The sequence below is a fragment of the Schistocerca americana genome, chromosome 3 (assembly GCF_021461395.2).
Source record: "Schistocerca americana isolate TAMUIC-IGC-003095 chromosome 3, iqSchAmer2.1, whole genome shotgun sequence".
NCBI lineage: Eukaryota > Metazoa > Arthropoda > Insecta > Orthoptera > Acrididae > Schistocerca > Schistocerca americana.
This window is the reverse complement of record NC_060121.1, coordinates 959,120,959-959,142,492: the sequence shown is the minus strand read 5'-3', so window position 1 is coordinate 959,142,492 and position 21,534 is coordinate 959,120,959. Positions and strand designations below refer to the sequence as shown.

The following is a 21,534-nucleotide window of genomic DNA, read 5'->3' as shown; positions in this document are numbered from 1 at the left end:
TAAGACAAAGTTTGAATTAACACAACCTTTAATAATTTTGATGCGCTTATATATGTATTTATGGAATGTTATGAATATAATAGAGGGAAACATTCCACGTGGGAAAAATATATCTAAAAAGAAAGATGATGAAACTTACCAAACAAAAGCGCTGGCAGGTCGATAGACACACAAACAAACACAAACATACACACAAAATTCTAGCTTTCGCAACCAATGGTTGCCTCGTCAGGAAAGAGGGAAGGAGAAGGAAAGACAAAAGGATATGGGTTTTAAGGGAGAGGGTAAGGAGTCATTCCAATCCCGGGAGCGGAAAGACTTACCTTAGGGGGAAAAAAGGACAGGTATACACTCGCACACACACACATATCCATCCACACATACACAGACACAAGCAGACCGTGTCTGCTTGTGTCTGTGTATGTGTGGATGGATATGTGTGTGTGTGCGAGTGTATACCTGTCCTTTTTTCCCCCTAAGGTAAGTCTTTCCGCTCCCGGGATTGGAATGACTCCTTACCCTCTCCCTTAAAACCCATATCCTTTTGTCTTTCCTTCTCCTTCCCTCTTTCCTGACGAGGCAACCATTGGTTGCGAAAGCTAGAATTTTGTGTGTATGTTTGTGTTTGTTTGTGTGTCTATCGACCTGCCAGCGCTTTTGTTTGGTAAGTTTCATCATCTTTCTTTTTAGATATATTTATGAAATGTAATATGCGCGAGTCTGGCACATGCAAGTGCCCTCTCTCGGCGAAACAATCTGCCTTAGTGCCTTCACACTCGTGTCTCAATAGTTCATAGGCGAAGTAACGGTGTTAAACTGTTCGCTTTGATCCTGTGCCCATTACACATGTTGTACAAATGGAGATGATATTTTAATTATTGACGACGCCTTTTGGCATAATTGTTTTATTATTCTCCAGTGCATGATGTAATTTTAGTAAGTACTAAAGATTTTGTGCCTGTATTACTTTAGCAATTTCACCATTATTTAAGCTTCTGTTTCTCACTTTCGTTGATATGGCTTTTCTAATGAATGTGTCTTTCTGTTCAGGAAGTTTTACTTCTGATGAAGGTATATTTATATGTACCGAAACCTTGGTCAAGAATTTTAATAAAAAAATTCTATCCTGCAACTGTTTTTGGCTGTCATCCTTTATTGTGAAGTACATATTTATATATACAAGTTACAACTTAAAGAAAATCCTATTTCAGCCAGTCCAGAGGTAATGGGAGCTACATACAAAACCAGCTCCATAAGTGTTAAGAGTATAACTGCAAATAATCAGTCGTGGCATTGTATGTGGCCCTTGTCTACCCGTGACTGAATCTTTTAGAGGTGTATACTGTGGTTAGAAACTATTAGCAGAATCTATGAGTAATAGAAGGATTGATTGCCCAGTAAACACACCTCAGTGCTGTTCAGTCAAGTTGTGTATCCCAGCTGTCTGATATCACTGCCACAGCAACAACTTTCCTTGTACTCTCAAACATGCAACTGTCTGCTGTGCATTTAAGACACCAGTGAAGTCCAGTGGTTCTGGTGTGCACGATGTAGTTTTGGGTAGCTCTTTGGCAATAATGTTTTCAGCTCATGTTTTCGACCAGCTAAAACTAAAGCTATCCTCAATCTGAAGACTGGTTTGAATATCCCTGTGCTGTACAGGAATGTTCCTGTTGGAGGTGACACAACCATATCTTAACTGACAAACCTCATCAGATATGGGGGGAGGGGGCGGGGGGCACTTACAGTTTAACACAGACTTAAAACTATGGTGCATCTTAAAATTTTTCACGTATACTGTTCATTTCCAAATGAGAAAGAAACGATAAGTGACAGGAAAATTTCTATGCCTGCAGAGGAGTGAATCTCAAGTCTTTGGGTTTGCAGTCTGATGCCTGATGTTTTTTAGGTGGCAGTTATTTTTTTGTCTTTCACTGATTTATGTCACATCATTCAGTCAAAATTCAAAAGAAAAAGTTACTTAATGGGAGGGCTGTTTCCATTCTACATAAATGTATGAGGGGTGTTCAGTAAGCAATGAAATTTTTTTTGTTTTTTCCTGAAAGAAGGTTACTTTCATTAAGAAAAAGTTACTTGATGGGAGGACTGTTTCCATTCTACATAAATGTATGAGGGGTGTTCAGTAAGCAATGAAACTTTTTTTTTTTTCCTGAAAGAAGGTTACTTTCATTCAGTATTCCAGTGCACCATATTATTCCCCACTCGTTTGGCTACAAATTCCTATTTTTCAACATAATCTCTGTTCAGGGGGATGACCATATGCCACTTTACTGGGAAGGCCAGTGTGCCCAAATGGTATCATTCCACTAGTTGACATCTGAACCAATGTCTTGCTGCATCATTAACCTCCCTGTCATCCATATAGTGCTTTCTACAGAGCCCACCTTTCATTGGACCAAACAGATGGAAGTCAGAAGATGCAAGGTCCAGGCTGTAGGGCGCATGGGTGAGAACTGTTGCTGGCCACGGTAGCCAAGCGGTTCCAGGTGCTTCAGTCCGGAACTGCGCGACTGCTACGGTCGCAGGTTTGAATCCTGCCTCAGGCATGGATGTGTGTGATGTCCCTTAGGTTAGTTAGGTTTAAGTAGTTCTAGGGGCTGATGACCTCAGATGTTGAGTCCCATAGTGCTCAGAGCCATTTGAACCATTTAAGAACTGTTCACTGAAATTTGTTAGCTCCTCCCAGATGTGCAGACTTGCATACGGCTCTGCATTGTCATGGAGAAGGAGAAGTTTGTTGGCATTTTTGTGGTGATGAACACAATGAAGTCATTTCCAACATTGCAGGAATTACAGCTGTGTGGCCAGCTTGCATGCAGAATATTGGACAGGTTTTCGTGACCTTGTTGTGATGGTGACACATCCTACTTTTTTTCACTGCTAGGTCTCCATAGACATTCTGCAAGGACATAGGAATACTTATGATGCCTTGGTTTCCCTACCAAAAGAAATTCACTGCCAGCTGTGTGCTTGGAATGCATCTCCATTACAGCTGCCATTTTGAAAGCTACTTATAGTAAACACCACTTGTGAGAACTTCACAAAACTACAGGGTCTCAAGTGGGAATAATTCCACAATGTCCCAAACAAATTCCACATTTTTTTCAGCTGACATTTGCAGAGAAAAAAACATTCTTGCATTACTTATTGGATACCCCTCACATTACTGAATACAGCTCCACAAAGATGACTAAATTCATGTAGAAGTGGTGTGGCAAATGCATATTATATGTATCAGTGAGAAGTAAGTAGATCTCTGCTTTCTGATTAGGTACTTTTTATACCCAAACATGTTTCAGTACTGTTTTTTATCTTCAAAGTGAGTTTTCTTGTATTCCAGTTGTAGTTTTGTAAATTCTAATAATTTTGTGACATCAGTGCTACAGAAATAAATGTCATATTTTTCGATACAAAAAAAGTAAAGAACGTAGAAATGCACTTCTGTCGCAATACCTGCTGATTTCGATTGAAAATTTAGTCTTCATTGATGTTAATTAAATGAAACAACAATTTCACTGTTACCAGACACCGTTTTATTTATTTCCACGACGCGTTTCGAAGGTTTAGACCTCCATCATCGGGTGGATTTACATTAGTTAGTATTACATTTGTGTGTGTGTTGTGTAACGATTTTTGGAGGAACTTGTGGCACTGCCTCCAGTGGTCACAAGTTCCTTTTGCTGTCATAACACATCCCATGTATACTGCCACATTTGTAAACAAACATGGCGTTTACAAATGTGGCAGTATACATGGGATGTGTTACGACAGCAAAAGGAACCTGTGACCACTGGAAGCAGTGCCAGAAGTTCCTCCAAAAAAATCGTAACACAACACACACACAAATATCATACTAACTAATGTAAATCCACCCGATGATGGAGGTTTAAACCTTCGAAACGTGTCGTGGAAATAAATAAAACGGTGACTGGTAACAATGAAATTGTTATTTCATTTAATGTCAGTAACAGTCACGGTAAAGCCTAACCTAAAAATGTTCGCATTTAAACTTCATTGATGTTTTTAAATACTTTTTGTTTGTGTTTACCTGGAGAGTGTTTCCAGTTTTTTTATTACATTCTGAGGCTTGTCTTTCATGAATATGAGTTTTAAGATGGCATATATTGTAGGGTTAAGTGATTCAGTTTATGCATCCTGTTACAGGAGGTGGCAAATTTGTGGTGTGGGTGTTGTTGGAGTACATCCGTTCTCTGACAGATTATCACATACCAGTGCAACACTATCTTCATGAACTAGTGATTAATTCATTAGTTCACTATAAGGCATATTACCAGTTGCATCAGTTGCTGCAGTACCATGTGGTATCAGATTCCAAACCACTGGTAAGTTATTTCACCGTGACTTCTCAAAAATACTCCTTCCTTCGTTACATAATTATTTAATTAGAAAAAAAATTAAAACTGTGTGTCAGACTGGGACTCAAACCCAAACCTTGCCTTTCACAAAACAGTGCATACTCTACTGGACAGTGAAAGATTCTGTCTGGAATGATAATATAGTTTAAAATGATATCCAACACTTAGTATCAATTTTTACTGTGCATGTATCATTAAATTATAGAACTGTCCTGCTTGAAAACTACTGGGTTCTATTGTGGGACTTTGGCTATTGTGTGAGCCATGCCAGTCTTAAGTTAATTTGTGCTGAGGAAATTGTAATGGGATTTTAACTTGTCCATTCCTCAATGTTAGCTGGCCCACCACAAATGAAGTTGGGTACTCCACTAGAAAAATAAATCTGAGATTATTTAAATTTCATTCTATTGTTAGTTGACTTTAACATAAATCAGACACCCACATATTTTATTTACATTTATTAAAATTAATTAATTAATTAATTTAATTAAATCTAGGGCATAATGGGTAGTCTCCCCAAGACCCATAAAATGTAAGCTTGTATACCCATAAATGTTATGTTATAATTGTTAAAAATATCCAGGCTATTCTGCCATGGTTGAATGGCGTTTCTTGATGCTTTCTGCATTTTGTTTTCTTCTGTGGAGGACATTTTCAAGGAGGTTCATTACATTAGTGGCTCACTCTTCACTGAAGTGGAAATTTCATAGAAAGATACATCCACAGAAGGTCAAAAAATCACACATTTCATCTTTCAAATTGAAAGCTGTAGCAGAACATGCTTTGCAGTCAAAAAACCACAGGATTCAATTTGATAAGATGCAGGACCTGCCAGTCTAGTGCAGGCCTATGGTAGACTGTACAGTGAAAAAATGGGAATTGTCAAACAAGTAATTGGAAACAAGAAGACTCACCATCTGTCAATGCAGTAAAGTGAAAAAAAGCAAGCAGCAGTGATGTGAACATTTATTTTTGTTCTGTAACATAGTTTAGGCATTTAAAGGTTTTCCCGTGACAGCATCACACTGTCTACATTTTCTGAACATCTCTCATAAGATCGTCTTAATGTGGATTTTTTTTGCTTCAAATGACCTCTTAACTTTGTCACACATATGTGGAATAATATCAAAATACACTGAAAAGTGATAATAATAATAATAATTATTATTATTGTTATTATTATTATAACTACTCAGACAATGAACGCATATGATATGTTAAAATCATTGGAACAGAAACTTAGTGCTACGAGCAAAAGGCTAAAGTGATGTAAAGAATTTTACTGACATCTAAGGAAATCAACCAGCAATATGAGCTTCCTGATCAACAAGAAATGTTACATACCTGGTCTTCCAAATGGACACAAGAAGTGAACTATGAGCCAAATAACACCTGAATTAAAAATGAGAAAGAAAGAATAAAACATCTGCAAGAAATTGAAAGTCACACCGTCAGTAGAAAGATGTCACTGTGGCAATAACATCAATGTTAAACTGGAAAGCAACAAGCCCAGATAACATACCAAATTTGTAGCTTAAATCCAACTTGCACCTACTTCACTAAGGATTTCGGTATTATTGAACAGCCCACTATTATACCAAAATAATACAACAGACTCCTCCAAATATGCAAAACACTGGACCAACATGCTTACACACAATGTGTGAAGTGTTCACATCAAATGTAAAGAAAATGCCGTATAGACACAAAGTACTGCCAAAAGAGCAGAAAAACTATATGAAGAAATCTTTAGGTTGCAAAGAACTGCTTATTATAGTCTGCCATACTAGAGGAGGAAGCAGATTAAAACCATAATGTATTTATCACCCACATTGATTACAAAAAAGCCTTTGATTACATTCCACATACATGGATTATTTAAGTTCTGTTGATTTATGAGAAAAATGGTTCAGTCATCAGTACTGTCTCATCCATGATGATGAAGCATTGGAAGACACATTTACATATGAAAGGCAACAACAAAATTATAACAGCAACAAATTAAGTATTTTATGGGGACAGCTTCAGACTCTTATGGTTCTGTTTAGCCCTCAATCATCGTCTACATATGAATGAATATTCTGCAAGCTTCTGTACTGTCCATTGTGAGGATACATCATACCAATGTTACATATTTTCTCCTATTCCATTCGCATGTCGAGAGAAGGGAAGAATATCTATCTAAATGCCTCTCATGATCCAGATGCAAGACATATGTTGGCATCAGCATAATGATTGCATAGTCCTCTTCAAATAGAGGTTCTCTAAATCATGAGAAATATGTTTCCTTTCTTACACAGAGTCCCACGTAAGTTGCTTGACCGTCTCTGTTATATTTCCATATGGGCTGTAATGACCTTTAATGATCTTAGCAGCATTTGTCTGTATTGATTCGATGTCTGTTCTCATACCCATCTGATAAGGTCTGAAAACACTGGAACAACATTCTAGGATTGGTTGCACTAGTCTCTTGTATGTGATTTCCTTTACAGCTGCACTGCACTTTCCCATAACCGTACTAAAAAATCTAAGTACTCCATTTGTCACCCTTAATACTAATTTTATGTGATCGTCCCATTTCATATCGATTTTTGTTGTTGTTGTTGTTGTGGTCTTCAGTCCTAAGACTGGTTTGATGCAGCTCTCCATGCTACTATATCCTGTGCAAGCTTCTTCATCTCCCAGTACCTACCGCAACCTACATCCTTCTGAATCTGCTTAGTGTATTCATCTCTTGGTCTCCCTCTTCGATTTTTACCTTCCACGCTGCCCTCCAATACTAAATTGATGATCCCTTGATGCCTCAGAACATGTCCTACCAACCGATCCCTTCTTCTAGTCAAGTTGTGCCACAAACTTCTCTTCTCCCCAATCCTATTCAATACTTCCTCATTAGTTATGTGATCTACCCATTTTGTTATTACCCACAAATTCTTATATGATATATTATGCTACAGGTGTTCACTAATCTTGTAATCAGATACTGTTGTGTGTGTAATTTGATACTGTTTCTCTTTATTATAGGTACTATTTTACTTTTATCCACAGTTAATTGGAGCTGCCATTCAGTAAACAAATTATAAATTTTGTCCAAGTCTTTCTGCAATCCCTTGTGATCACCGAACAACAATACTTTCCTGTACATAACTGCATCATCAGCAGTCAATCTTATAGTGCTGCTGAACCTATTTGATAAATCATTTGTATGTGTTGAAAACATTAGAGATCCTCTTGCACTTCTTTGGGGCACACACAATGTTACATTCATTTCTGTGGAACATCTGCATTCCAATATAATGTACTGAGTTCTGTTAGTTTAACATTCATAAAGCCAATCACATATTCATTAAGATACTCTGTATGTTCTTATAGTGATTAGTAGTTGATGATGTGGTACAGTGTTGAATGTTTTGTGGACATCTAAGAAGACACAATCTATCTCTTCACTGCATATGTTATTTACAGGATGTCATGAGTGAATAAAGCAAGCTGTGTTTCACATAAGTGTTGTTTTCTGAATCAATGCTGATTCTTTGAGTGAATCTTATTTTCCTCCAAGAATGTCATGTGAGAGCTTACAATATGCGCTAGGATACTAGGACAGAGGGACATAGTGATATTGACGTATAAACCTGTGCATCCAGTCTATTATGTTTTCTGTAAACGGGAGTGAAGTGTGCACTTTTCCAGTGATACAGGACTACTCACTACCTATAAGCGATTCTCAGTAATAAATACGAACTATGAAACGAGCTAATTCTGTTGTATCTGCAAAGTAAAACCTAATTGGAATTCTGTCAGCGACTGGTGCGTTGTTGGCTTTGAGTAGTTTTCTTTTTTTTTTTTCATATTGTTAGAATTCATTTATGTGTGTGTGTGGTGGCCAGACATAGGTACAACAGTAGTCTCTTGCATGAATACATTTCGAAATGCAAAATTTAAAATTTCTGCTTTCTACCTGTTGTCTCCAGTTTTGAAACCAGATGAATCCATGAGAGATTTAATGGAAGGTTTGGACCAATTCATTGACTTTACATATGACCAAAATTTTCTAGGACTTTCTGACAAAGCTTTTTCCAGGATCTGACTGTGAAAATCATTGTGAGCTTCACGTACGGCTCCCTTTACAGATGCAGAAGTTGCTATTAACCTTTCTTTGTCAATGTCCCTTCAGTGCACTAGATGCTGTTTTCACAACATTCTGTGAATTATAATGTTAAATCAGGGTGGATCTTTTTTATCTTTTATTACTTAGCTTGGATCATACTTGCTCATACCGTGGTTTATAACATCTCTCAAATTGAATCACAGTTTTTCTGTATTTGGCAGATATGAACTAAATGTTAACAGTTCATCTTTTACATATGAGGCCTGTTCAAAAAATTCAAGAACACTCATAGTTTTGTGCCAGTTGTACGTTTGAGAGAAATGTGGTTAGCGTCCCTGCATGTGCCTGTGTTTAATGTGTAATTGCTGGAAGTTTCACTGTTTTACGTGTGTTAGTTATACTTCAGTGTTGTATAAAGTAGAATATTTTGTCATATGTTTGTGAATTTTGAGATGCAGAGTTAGAGGAGCAATGTGCCTGCATTAAATTTTGTGTGAAACTCTTACAGAAACACACCAAATGATGTAGGAAACCTACTGTGATGAGTGCTTAAGCCGTACTCGGTGTTATGAATTGTTCACATGGTTTAAAAAAGGCCAGATGGAAGTTAAAGATGACCTGCTTTTGGGATACCCTTTGACATCTACCAATGATGCTCATGTCAGAAACATCAATGAAATTGTGTGTGCCAATTGAAGACTGACTGACTGAGAGATTGCAGGAGAATGTAGCATTTCATTTGGATCATGTCATGAAATCCTGACACAGCATCTTGGAATGCATTGTGTTGCTGCCAAATTCGTCCCATGACTCATGAGTCAAGACCAGTAGGACCTCTGCCTTGCAATCTGTGAAGAGCTTTTGGATTATGCAAATGAGAACGAAGCGTTCCTTAAGAGGATCGTGATGAGATGTGGGTCTGTGGTTGTGATGTCGAGACCAGGGTTCAATCTTCACAGTGGGTCAGGAAAGGTTCTCAAAGACCAAAACAAGCTCATCAGGTCAAGTCAAATGTCAAAGGCATGCTGATAGCTTTCCTTGAAAGTCAAGGATTAGTTCATCAAGAATTCATGCCACTAGGACAAACTGTTACTCAATAGTACTATCAGCGTGTGTTGCGACATCTGCAAGAAAATGTAAGAAGGAAATGGTCTGAAATGTGGTGAGACAATTGATGGCTCTTGCATCACAATAATGCACCTGCACATTCATCACTGTCGGTGCATGACTATTGCACAAAAAATGAAATCACTGTTCTGCCTTATCGTCCATACTCTCCAGACAGGCCCCCTGCAGACGTTTTTCCATTTCCAAACCCCGTTGAAAGGGCAAAGATTTGTAATGATAGATGGGATAAAAGAAAATTTGCAGACGGCACTTTGCGCGATCCAGCAAGAGGCTGCTTCTGGAAGTGGACACGGCATTGGAAGTGGTGTATCAATTGTGGAGGAGAGTATTTCAAAGGAGAACATGCACAGTAAGTAAAAGGTAAGCATAGAAAAATTTTGTGGACAGCGTTCCAGAATTTTTTAAACAGATCTCGTAGGTTGATAATGAGACTTGACCAGTTTGACCAAACACACATACTCTGCTGGACTTCTTGATGATCTTTTTGCCTATAATAACCATTGTTCCTGTAATAGCATCATGGTTACTAATCCCTTCTCATTAGTGACCCTGTTGAAAATGTCAGGCCTGTTTGTAAGTAGGAAATCTTGAATATTTCTTCTGCATGTGGGGTTTTCAGACTTGTTTGAGGCAGTTGTTAGACAAAATTTTCAGTATTACTTTAAAAATGTTTATCCTGCCAGGTGATAATGTATGCATAGTTTTGCCAATTAATACTGGACAGATTAAAGTCACCAAGCTATGGGGTCTGAGGTAATGAAACTATGAATGAACATAACATCTGTAAGTGTTTAGTTCTCCTTCAAAGAAGACGAATGTTGCATAAAACTGTAAAGCAAACCATCATCAGTACTTACATTAGCAGAGTTTCCTCAGTTTTGGAATCCAGACTCAGTGCCTCTGGAAAATCCAGGGTGGAATAATGACAGTATTATGAAAATGATAGACTGCTACAGATTGCTACTCACTAAATAGTGAAAAATGTTGAGTCACAGACAGATACAACAAAAAGACGGTTAAACAAGTGAGCTTTTGGCCAAAAGGCCTTCTTCTGAATTAGACCTCCCTCTCCTCTCTCTCTCTCTCTCTCTCTCTCTCTCTCTCTCTCTCTCTCTCTCTCTGACTGGCCAGGGCAGGCAGATGCAGTGGTCATGGGCATGTTAGATGTTAGTTGTGTTTGCATGAATGTGTTTGTGTAAGTTGTTGTCTAATTCAGAAGAAGACATTTTGGCTGAAAGCTTACTTGTTTAGCAGTCTTTTTGTTTCATCTGTCTGCGACTCAACACCTCCATTGTATGTTGGGTATCAATTTATTCTTTTCATAATATTGTAATCTCAGCACCATTAGTAGATATGCAGTTCTAGTGCCAACTTACACTTTAAGTTCCATTAACTGGACAAAACCAGCCTGGAAGAAATACAGAGGAAAACACAGGATATTTCATGTCATTTGGTATTTTTCACTCTGTTAAAAGGCTGACTTTCCTACATGAGAAAGGAAGGCAGGGAGCTTATAGATATTGAGCAGCTGCACAAAAGGCACAATGAAGAAGTGTTTTCACAACAGCAGCTTGTCAGTCTGTGAAGCAGTAGTATCCACAGACATTAATTACGCAAAAATAAATCTAGCAGAAACATGTGGCTGAGAAAAGAACTGCATGAGAAACATGTGAATGACCTCAGCCAAACAAATAGTTCATGGATGCAGGTTTGCATGCAAAAGCTGAGGGATTTCTGACAGCAATACTAGGTAAGGTCATTGTGAAGGACAACTTCTAGAAGTCACTGAAGTAATCCACTAGAAGTTGGGACAGAATTACCTGTTAATGAAAGACTTCCTTCCCTACCACAGATGTGATCCTCTCACTGTTGTAGAAAATGAAAAATTCAAAATTTACTGGATCTGGAACATAATCACAGATAAAACAATTCATTATAATCAACCTGACTTCATGCTTATCAGTGAAGCAGAGTAAGTCTCTTCCTCATAGACATCTCTGTTCCCATAATTTGCAATGAGAAGATGGTCAGATGCGTAAAGCTAGCAGACATAAAAGCTGTATGGAAACAGAAGTCTGTACACATCACCCCTGCAGTAGTACCAGCTACTGGCAGAGCCTACAGGATCTAAAATTTCATCCTCCACTCTGTTTTTATTTATTTATGTATTTATTTGTCCACAGATAATATGATAATGATAAAGGATTTGTCATAGTGCTAAGAAAATAAATAGCTCAAATATGCAGACACATTTAATATATGACAATAGGACAGGTGGTTGACTGTGGCCTTGCAGAAGAAACCATCCTGGCATTCACCTGACATAATTTAGGAAAACTGCAGAAAACCTAAATCAGCAACACCAGACAGACAAAGCTCCATCCTTCCAAATATGAAGTCAGTGTAATAACAACTGCATTCAGTTGGTCTCAATACTATAGTTTGTGCTAGATAACTTATACTACAATAAAAATAGTTTTGCACTGTTGGCAACTGCAGAGAGCAGTTTTACAGAATACCTGCAGAATAGTATGTTGGTTTGTGGAGAATACAGCTCACTAGGAGAAAACTTGTTATTTGGGCCAATATTATATCAATATCATGTACAAGTGAACAACTTTAGGAAAAGGGTAGATTGCTGCTCAACGTAAAGATGGCACTTGAGTTGCAGACAGGTACAACGAAAAGACTGTTACACATTTAGCTTCTGGCCAAAGTGTCCTTCAGAAAAGAAAACACACGCACACACACACACACACACACACACACACACACACACACACACACACACGCGCGTACGTGTTTGTTTCATCTATAAATAAGGTAGCTAATAAATAACAATCTAAATTGGTGTTAAACATTTAAGCTGACATTTGCATGTAGTAGGTATGTGACCCAACACATGAATGATCCACTATGCATCAAATAAAAGTCTGAGATGGCAAATGGAAAGAGAGGAATTATGCCTAGGCTAAGAAGGTTGCAATAAAATTCTCACAGAATGCAGAAGATATTGATACTGCAAAATAACAACAAAATGGGAACTCAAAAATAAGCTGAAACAAACCTCGGCACAGAAATATGTGTATGATCAGCATTAGTCTGCGTTTGTGGCTGGTCTCTGGCTTAAAAGGCCAAAAATAAAAGTGGAGTCAGAAGCTATATTAGTTGCTGGACAATATCACATCTTGCGCTTGAAGAACTGCAGAAAAGTTGTAATGAAAAGAACTTAGGACATACCCGGACAACAGCCCAAGTAATATCAGTTTGCCCCATCTTGGAGAAATATCAATACTTATTAGAAACTCGAGTACCAGATATCTCCCACAGATATCTCCTAAAACAGTCTTGACAATTGGTTGAAACATTATCACATATGATCAGCAAATACATACTGACCTAATGTAGCAATCTAGGCATCATTGTGTGTGTATGTCAGCCAAATAAAACACCACATCTCTTAATTAACATCTCAATCCTGTGTGGTAAGAATATTAATGAATCCTGTGTGGTAAGAATATTAATGATAATTTGACTTGCATGAAATTTATCTGAACATTGAGGTCAGTCAAATGTGAAGTGTTAGAACTTGTCATCCCCTTTACCGCTGGCACCGTGGGACCACGTAACTTCCAGAGTGCTCAGTCCAGAATCTCTGACCGAGTGGGGTGGTGCAGTGGTTAGCACACTGGACTCGCATTCGGGAGGACGACGGTTCAATCCCAGGTCAGGCCATCCTGATTTAGGTTTTCCGTGATTTCCCTCAATCGCTCCAGGCAAATGACGGGATGGTTCCTATGAAAGGGTATGGCCAACTTCCTTCCCTGTCCTTCCCTAATCCGATGAGACTGATGACCTCACTGTCTGGTCTCTTCCCCAACAACCACCCAACCCCAGAATCTCTGGGTGAAATACGAGATACAGTACTGTTTGGAGCTACCTATACCTCCCGTGATGTATTATAAAATCACTTAAGTCACCAGGCCTACAGCTGAGGAACCTGGACGTAACATGCAGCAAACTTGAAAATATCTGACATGCAATCTCTGTTGTGAAAAGGATGATGATGATGATGATGATGATGATGATGATGATGGAATAATAATAATGAATAATTTTCTTCTTCTTGTTCTTCTTCTGCCTTTTCCAACGGCTTAAGGGGTTGGCATATTACTTTGGTTTTGGCAAGGTTGGTTCTAGTTGTGGCTGGCTGCCCTTCCTGACAATGCCACTTTTACCTCAGGATATAATTTTGTGTACCCCATACTTGTGTGTCTAGAGTATATCTCATGTTCTCTAAGTGTGAGAATATTTTCTTAATTTTTTGTTGTGGGTACCTGATGCAGAATTTTGGTACCAACCCAGTATTTACCTTGTTGGATGTGAGAAACTGCCTAAAAACCACTTCCAGGCTGGCTGGCACACCAACACCCATTGTTAACCCGTTGAGTGTATTCTCTCTAGGGCTGGCGCACCTCCGGGTCCCGGAAGTGGGTGCTTAATAACAATAAATAACTTGTCTGTAAATGTAGCATGTTGGGTTTTCACTTTGCATATTCCAGAAATTTGTTTACTTTATCATGTCCTTTGCTTTTTTGTTATAATTACTCCACTTTCCTATAGGCATGCCTGTTGCTGTCACTGGAAAACCTATACCCAGCTGCTCATCAACTTGCACTGGATATGCTGAAGCGTCTTTCAACAGCCAATGAAGAAATAATTGAGGTTCTTCTCTCAAAGCAGCAGATATTGTCAGCACTGAGGTATGCATTAACATGAATAACTAAAATTAAAGTTGCACAGGTACAACTTAATAAGCGATTGAAGATACAGTGTCTTAAAGAAAAAGTAGAAATTGTATGAGTATTGTTTAATAGAGAGAATATCTTATATGCATGTGCTGCAATTACAACTGAAAGCAAATATATAAATTGTTGATCATTCCAAAACATATTGCTGCAGAAGGTTGAAATGATGGGGGCTGTGGTAAACGTTTCTGTAAGGTCTGTTAAAGGTTTTAAATAGTTTTGATCACAGTACTTACTATTAGTTTGAGTATACTGTTAGTAGTAAGCACATTTTTACTGTTGTAAGTGGAATAGTGAATCACTAAAAAAAGATGGATATCATAAAAAATAGAAAAATGTGGACATATATTTCAAAATAGGGTGCTGCAAACTTTCCCTCTTCAAACTTCAGTGGCCTTGAACACATCTTACTTAATAGCCACACAAAAGTGGTGTTCCTTGTTCGAAGAGGGTATGCTAAATGATGACCTTGACAGAAAGTCTTCACTTGAGATGCCAAGGATAGGTCAACAGCCAGTTCTCCTTGTAATACCCTTCATGCTGTGACCCTGTTACCAGTGAACCTAGATATTTAAAATACCACTTCCCAAGCAAAATACATTGAAAGTTCCCAGTCAGCCATTCGTCAACCCATCTGATGTGAAAGTAGAAGACAGCAAAAAAGAAAGCTGAAGTTTTCAATGTCACATTTATCACACAGGAAGATCATGTTTACCACACAAACTCTCAAAGGATGACATAGGAATAAACATCGCTGATGTTGAAAGGCAGTTGAAACAGTTGAATAAATGCTTCATGGAGTACTTGCCATTCCAGATTCGTTAATCTTGAGTTTTCAGTGACTCATCGTTGTCAGGAGATATCTCCTGTATCGAAAGCTGGACACTGACAAGTCTGACATGTCAGACCTCCATTAAAGATTTATTCAAGAATGTCGCCATCAACAGCTATGTCTGAAAATTGAAACAGTTGATTGAGAACCAACAAGGAGCCAGGTCTTGGAACCCAGTTCAGTTTTTCAATTTACCTTGTGGCATTGGCTCTTTCTTAGTTTAAATTTATTATGTATCTCTAACATAATGAACAGTTATCAGTAAAGTGGAGAAAAAGGCAAATTACTCCCATGTAGCAGAGGGGCAAATGAATGGATGAACAAAATGGTAGACTAGTGTCTTCAATGTTGGTGTGTTGGAGGATACTGCAGCGTATACTATAAATTTTCGTAGAGAGGGAAATGTTTCTGTCTGCAAATGAATGTGGATTTAAAAAGCCTCATTCATGCAAAACATGACTCACTTTTTTCACATCTAATACTATGTATACTGTGGGTGCTGGCAAACAGGAAGATTCCATATCCGAAGATTTCCAAGAGTTTTTGACACTGTACCAGACTATTAACAAAAGTCGGGGCGTACAGAATAGAACATTTTGTTTTGGCAAAAATCAACAGCATATATGAATTTTAAAAAAATGTGCGACACTATGCAACCATGTTCAGTTTCAAACCATTATTATGGTAGCTATGAAAAATACAAAAATAGATCAGATGGGGCAATGAAAATAGAAGATGAAATCCACAGACGAAGTAGTAACAACAAATACATGTGAAAAATGTTACAGATGTACCATGGGCCATACAGGTCTTGAGGTAAAGTTAATGAGAAATACATGAATTGCCATTTAGATGTATAGACATTAGAGAAATTGGTTGTGACAAATGTAACTACACATAAATTAACGTGAGGACTGAGTGGAACAGCGACAGCAAGCGACGTGTAAGCAGAAAGCAGAACAAGTAAAGGACCTTCAGAGTTAAAGAAGAATAACATGCAAAATCAAAGGATGTTGTTAAACAATTAAGTGATTTTCAAATCACACTATCTGCCTAAGTACAGTTCTAATTGTAATTAATGTTCCACAATGATAAGAACAAAATAAAATGTAAAATTACAAATAAGTAAGATTTAAAGAAACCTAACCACATGAGGAAAAATGAAATAATGTTGTTACATAGATTCAGAATGGTCATAAAAAAACAGTAGGAAGATTACATACTTTTGGCATCACTTGGGAACATACAGAATAAATACAGAGCATGTAGATGAAGTGCATCTAAATTGTATGAATACAGCAGAATGCTAAATAATCTGAGAACACCATCTAACAGAAATCTGACAATGAATGAGCTAATAAAATCAAGCTAGAAATTTTCTGAAGAACATACTTGGAACGTAGACCTAAAATCATTGGACTCTGAAGGTCCTTGACTTGAAATTAGAGTGAGGAAGTATAGAAGACAGAACTTTGTCACTTTTAAGAGACACACATCGTTGGAAGTGCAGGTGTGATAGTGCCACTGCTCTTCACAATACAGGGTGTATCAAAAAGAATCATCTGATTTGGCACTTCTATATTTCTGAAACTAGGAAACCTATACAATGAATTTTGTTTTCTGATGAAAGGGAAACTCAAATAGTTTTTTTTTCATACTTTTCATAGGTGTTTAATAGGCCCCACTTGAGATGTATGGCATATGTTGATGCGGTATTCAGATTGTTCCCACACTGCAGTGAGCATGTCTTGAGTTGCAGCTTCCACAGCTGCTGTTACGTGATGTCTCAGTTCATTCATTGGCATTGGTAACTGAGGCACATACAGTCAGGTCCAGTGACGTCAGAAGCCAGTAATGTAAGGCTGAATCATTTGGTCCTGTACATCTGCATTTGGTCCAGTATATCTGATCCATCATTCAGTAATCCTTTAATTTAAAAATTCCCACCCTTCCAGATGCCGTGTGGCGCTGCCCCAGCCTGTTGGTAAATGAAGTTGTTGGAATCAGTCTCCAGTTGTGGCGAAAGAAGGTTCTCAAGCATGTAAAGTTCTTGGTGATGAAAAATGTACCATACACCCTTTCCCACGAAACTGCACAAACACATTAAATTTTGGAGAGTCCCTCTCATGTTGTACAACTTCATGTGGTTGTTCCGTGTCCCATATTCACACATTACAACTGTTCACCTTTCCATTTAAATGGGATGTTGCCTTGGCACTGAATAGTAAGTGTGGAAGAAAAATGCCATCCCCCATCTTGCAAAGAACAGAATTATAGACCTCCACAAGTTGTTATTTTTCGCCTTCACAAAGAGCTTACAGAAGCTGAATCTTATATGGTCTCATGTGTAAACATCGACAGAACACATGCCAGATGGACATCGGGGGCAAGTTGAGCTGTCAAGCTGCACGGCGAATGGATTTCTGCAGACTGCTTGTGCAACTATGGCAGATGTGTTCATGCCAGACGCACGTGGATGGCCTGGTGATTTGCCTTTACACAAACAACCTGTTTCTCAGAATTGTTTATGCCATCATCCAATGCTCTGTGCTGTAGGGGGGATCCACACCATACCTAGTATGAAAGTCATGCTGAACAGTTATTACTGACCTGCACTGTGCAAAACATAGAGCACAAAATTCTTACTGTTGTCCTGTCACCATTTTTACTAGCTCTGGAGCGGGCACACACTGCTGCTACCTAGTGGAACCATGTAAAACTCGAGTGTTTGCTCTTTCCAACAGTACATTGTTCATGCACATATCTCAAATAACATAATCATTATGATTTTTTAAAATCTGATGCTTCTTTTTGATGCTCCCTGTATATGTATGTGGTCTGGCTGCTAAAGTCTGTAGCCCCTTGAGGCTTTGATTGAAACAACAGTCAAGATAGCAATAACATTTGTTTATAATGATTGGTTTTGGCTTATGTTAAAGCCATCCTCAGATATTTTGGGCCCCTATGGCTGGTGCTGGCAGCTGATTGGTTCTTCGCGTGATACAACGATCATACAGTCAACAATCATGGTATCGTGTGAAGAACCAAGGAGCCACCAGCACCAGCCATAGGGAGTCAAAACATTTGAGGATGGCCTTAATATAAGCTGAAACTGGTCATAATAAACAAATGTTATTGCTATCTTGACTGTTGTTTCCATCGAAGTTAGCACCAGATCATTGCACTCCACAGACAATGTCTAAATCCTTGAGGCTTTTTCTAGATGACACACTTGTTTACAGAAACGCAACAGTCTTAGAAACTTGTTATGAAATTTAGGCTTAAACATAAATAAATTCAGTGTTATTCATATAAATAGACACAAAGAGATACTATACTACCTAAAATAGATAGTTTGGAATCCCACTCATGATGGAAATATATTAGATCTAATGGCAACAAATAGACCTGACCTCTTTGAGGATGTCTGTTGTGAAACTCGTATCAGTGACAATGTTGTGGTTGTGGTAACAATGATTAACAAAGTAAAAAGGCCAATTACAAAAAGTAGAAAGGTATATATTTTCAGTATACTAGATAAAAAAAGAAGTGGAGTCACAGCTCGACTAGAAACTTGAAAATTTCAGCACAGAACAGGAGCATGTAGAAGAACTATGGATAAACTTTAAAATAACAGTTGACCATGCACTGGACAGATGTGTACCCAGTAGGACAGTTCATAATGGGAGAGATCATCCATGGTATGCAGTCACTGTGAAGAAACTCCTAAAGAAACAGACTCTACAGTATAATAGGTGTAAAACAAACCATAGGGCTATAGATAGAAAAATGCAGAATGAAATGTGTTTGGCCATCAAGAGAGCAATATGTGAAGCCTTCAGTGACTGTCACACCAGCATATTGTCAAATGATGTTGCACAAAATCCAAAGAAATTCTGGTTGTATGTAAAGGCTGTTAGTGGCAGCAAAATTAGTGTCCAGTCACTGACGAGTAAAACAGAAACTGAAACTGAAGGTAGCAAAGCAAAAGCTGAAATGCTTAAATCCATTTTCAAATGTTCCTTTACAAAGGAAAACCCAGGAGAAATACCCCAGTTTAATTCTTGTACTGCTGAAAAGACAAGTGAAGTAAATATTAGTGTCAGTGGTGTTGAGAAACAGCTGAAATCATTAAAATGGAACAACGCTTCAGTGCTCAATGGAATTTATATCATATTGTATACTGACTTTGGAGCAGAGTTAGCCCCTCTTCTAACTATGATCTATCGTAGATCCCTCGAATAAAAAACTTTGCCAAGCAGTTGTAAGAAAGCACAGGTCACACTCATTTACAAGAAGGGTAATAGAAGTGATACACAAAACTACTGTACAATATCCTTGACATTGATTCTTTGTAGAATCTTAAAACATATTCTGAGCTCAAATATATGAGGTATCTCAAACAGAATGACCTGCTCCATGCCAACCAGCAGGGATTCTGAAAATACCCATCATGCGAAACCCAACTTACACTTTTCTCACATGATGTATTGAAAGCTTTGGATCAAGGCAGTCAGGTAGATGCAGTATATCTTGATTTCTATATCTTGATTTCCAAAAAGCATTTTACTCAGTACCACACCTATGCTTATTGTCAGAAATATGAACATATGGGGTAGCAAGTGAAATTTGTGATTGGATTGTGGATTTTTTTGTCAGGGAGGACACAGCATGTTATCTTGGATGGCGAGTCATCATCGGATGTAGAGATAACTTTGGGTGTGCCCCAGGGAAGTGTATTGGACCTTTGCTATTCATGTAGTTTATTAAGGCCCTTGTAGACCATATTAATAGTAAACTCAAGACATTTTGCAGATGATGCTGTTATCTATAATGAATACAATAATAGTGGTACAATTTGTCTTGTTCATACAGGGATTGTGAGAACAAGATTAGATTAATTACTATACACAAAGAGACATTTAAACAGTCATTTCTCCTGTGCTCTATACCTGAATGGAATGGGTAGAAACCCTAATAACTGTTACAGTAGGGTGTACCTCCTGCCATGTGCTTCACAGTGGCTTGCAGAGTATAGATGTAGATATAATTTGACTGAAAGAAACTGCATAAACATTCAGTCAGATCTTCATAAGATATCAAAGTGGTGCAAAGATTGGCAGCTTGCTTTAAATGTTCAGAAATGTAAAATTGTGCACTTTACAAAGTGAAAATGACTGTAGTATCAGTGAGACACTACTGGACCTGTGTGTAACACTTTATAAGGATATGAAATGCATAAAGCAGACAGCAGACTTAGGTTTATTGGCAGAATATGGGGAAGTGCAATCAATCTACAAAGGAGATTGCTTACAAATGTCTCTTGCAATTGGTTCTAGAATATTGTTCGAGTGTGTATAGAACCAGTACCAAAAAAGGACTAACAGGGAAAAGTGAACATACACACAGAAAGACAGCACAAATGGTCACAGGTTTATTTGATCTATGGGAAAGTGTCACAGAGATGCTGAAGAAACTTAACTGACAGACTCTTGAAGACAGACATGAATTATCCTGAGAAAACATACTGACAGAGTTTCAAGAACCGGCTTTCAACATTGACCCTAGGAATATACTACTACCCCCTACATCTCGCTCACGTAGGAATTGCAAAGACCAGATTAAATTACAGTGGAACCTCACGTAATGAGTGCCACCCATAACATGCAGTTTGCATAACAAGCAAAACAAATTGTAAAAAAGTGACTCTTCTAATAAGTGATGTTTTGCATAACGAGTGATGACAATTTATTGTCACATCACTAGCCATTCGTGCCCGGTGGAGGAAACATTCAATAATATGAACACCTTTCACCCAGCAGCGTATGAGCAATAGCTTTAGTATGTACTGCAGTCTGGATGTAGTGCTCTTTATGTTACTATCCTAGTGCAGCTTGTTATCACACATTTTTCTAAACTTGTATTAACAACTGTTTTTTCATACGCAAATTTTAATAATCTTCGTAGGAATGCCCTCAAAGATAAAGCCGCAAGAAGACGACCATAAGAGAAAGAAAATGACATTAGAAATGAAACGTAAAATCATTGAAAAACTTGAACGTGGTGTGAGCATTGCTGATTTAACTTGCACATGCAGTTGATCTACATCAACCCTTTGCACTATCCTCAAGAACAAGGACAAGATTAAGGAGATAGGTGCTTCAAAGAGAGTGACAAGAATATCCAAACAACAGTTTCGTACTCTGAACAACATCAGAAGGTTACTCCTTATATGGATATATGAAAAGCAGCTCGAAGGTG

The 21,534-nt window shown here is 38.0% G+C and overlaps 1 protein-coding gene across 2 annotated transcripts in view; it reads left to right on the top strand.

Annotated features, from left to right (window-relative positions):
- LOC124606866 (regulator of MON1-CCZ1 complex) overlaps positions 1-21,534 on the top strand; it is a 97,613-nt gene that overhangs the window by 65,877 nt on the left and 10,202 nt on the right. For both annotated transcript variants that reach the window (XM_047138953.1, XM_047138954.1), the window contains exons 12-13: positions 4,186-4,364; positions 14,257-14,396. In XM_047138953.1, coding sequence (XP_046994909.1) covers positions 4,186-4,364; positions 14,257-14,396 — 319 coding nt within the window. The remainder of the gene's footprint in view (positions 1-4,185; positions 4,365-14,256; positions 14,397-21,534) is intronic.